The 1,064-nt window shown below is 37.4% G+C and overlaps 1 protein-coding gene across 1 annotated transcript in view; it reads left to right on the top strand.

Moving 5' to 3' along the window:
- The window catches only part of LOC104490187 (aminoacyl tRNA synthase complex-interacting multifunctional protein 1-like), a gene marked incomplete at its 3' end in the record, with an annotated part of 2,836 nt that extends 2,575 nt beyond the window's left edge, over positions 1-261 (top strand). Inside the window, exon 3 of the mRNA XM_010132442.1 lies at positions 109-261. Coding sequence (XP_010130744.1) covers positions 109-261 — 153 coding nt within the window. The remainder of the gene's footprint in view (positions 1-108) is intronic.
- Positions 262-1,064: the final 803 nt, after the last annotated feature.

Consider the following 1,064-nt stretch of genomic DNA (forward strand, 5'->3'; position numbering starts at 1 on the left):
GCAGTTGTGGTTTATGTATTTTAAACAAAATTTCAGTGCTCTTGTTTTTGTTGATAAAAGTGCTCAAAGTACTGGTACCCCTTCTAACTTTTGTGGGTTTGATTGTAGTAAAGCAGTTTGCAGTTCCTCCTGGTACAGCCGTTTCTACAGCTTCGTTTTCAGATAGCATTCCACAACCTACAACAGTTGCATCATCTCCTGGTTTGAAAAATCAAATTGAAGATGAAGAGAAAAAAAAGAAGGAAAAAGTAGAAAAAAAAGGTACGTTTTTTAGCTGTGATAGGCAGTTAAGGCATTTATTTTATGCAAGTGCTTTTAGATCGCTTTGGGCACAGAAGAAACCAGTTCACGCAGCCACAGAAATAAGAGTCACATGCTAGCTCATAAAATTTTGGAAGTACTAGAAGCTAATGAAGGACATCAAGTAAGCTACAGAACCTTACTTAAATGAGATGCAAAATTTGTTTTAATGTGACTGAACTCCCTCGTTTAAAACAAACAAACAAGAAAGACCCAAGGCCCCAAGACTCCCCCTCCAACCACCACAACAGAAAAAAGCAAAACCGAAATACCCACACATAACACAAAAACAGAAGAAAAATCCAGGGGAGGGAAGAGGGGAGAGATGGTATGTGGGAAGGAACAGGAGAATATGAAGTTTAGAGAAGTTTTTGGCAGACTGGAATGGATTTGTGTTCTGACGCTTAGATTCTTTTTCTGCCGTGGAAATAGTGCAAACAAAAGACAAAGACCAACTCAGTAAAATACCTTGCAAGCCATAGTAGCATAATGTAATACTAAAGGAATAGTGCTAAATTGCAGTTTTCTGCATCTTCTACATATGCTGCTCTGTTTTTTTTCCTTGAAAATACTTATAGGCAGTGAAGTTCCATCAGAATTGATCAAATCCATCTATGTCATCACTGATGAAATTGTGTGGCTAAGAGAAAGTACTGAGTAAAGGACATAGGCAAATAGAATAACCTGGTTTTAACATCAGGGAGGAAATGTAGGAGAAGGGTATGCAGGTTTCTGAAAATCTTTCCTATTGTTTTTCTTTTATT

Source organism: Buceros rhinoceros, unplaced genomic scaffold (genome assembly GCF_000710305.1).
Source record: "Buceros rhinoceros silvestris isolate BGI_N320 unplaced genomic scaffold, ASM71030v1 scaffold14313, whole genome shotgun sequence".
Lineage (NCBI taxonomy): Eukaryota > Metazoa > Chordata > Aves > Bucerotiformes > Bucerotidae > Buceros > Buceros rhinoceros.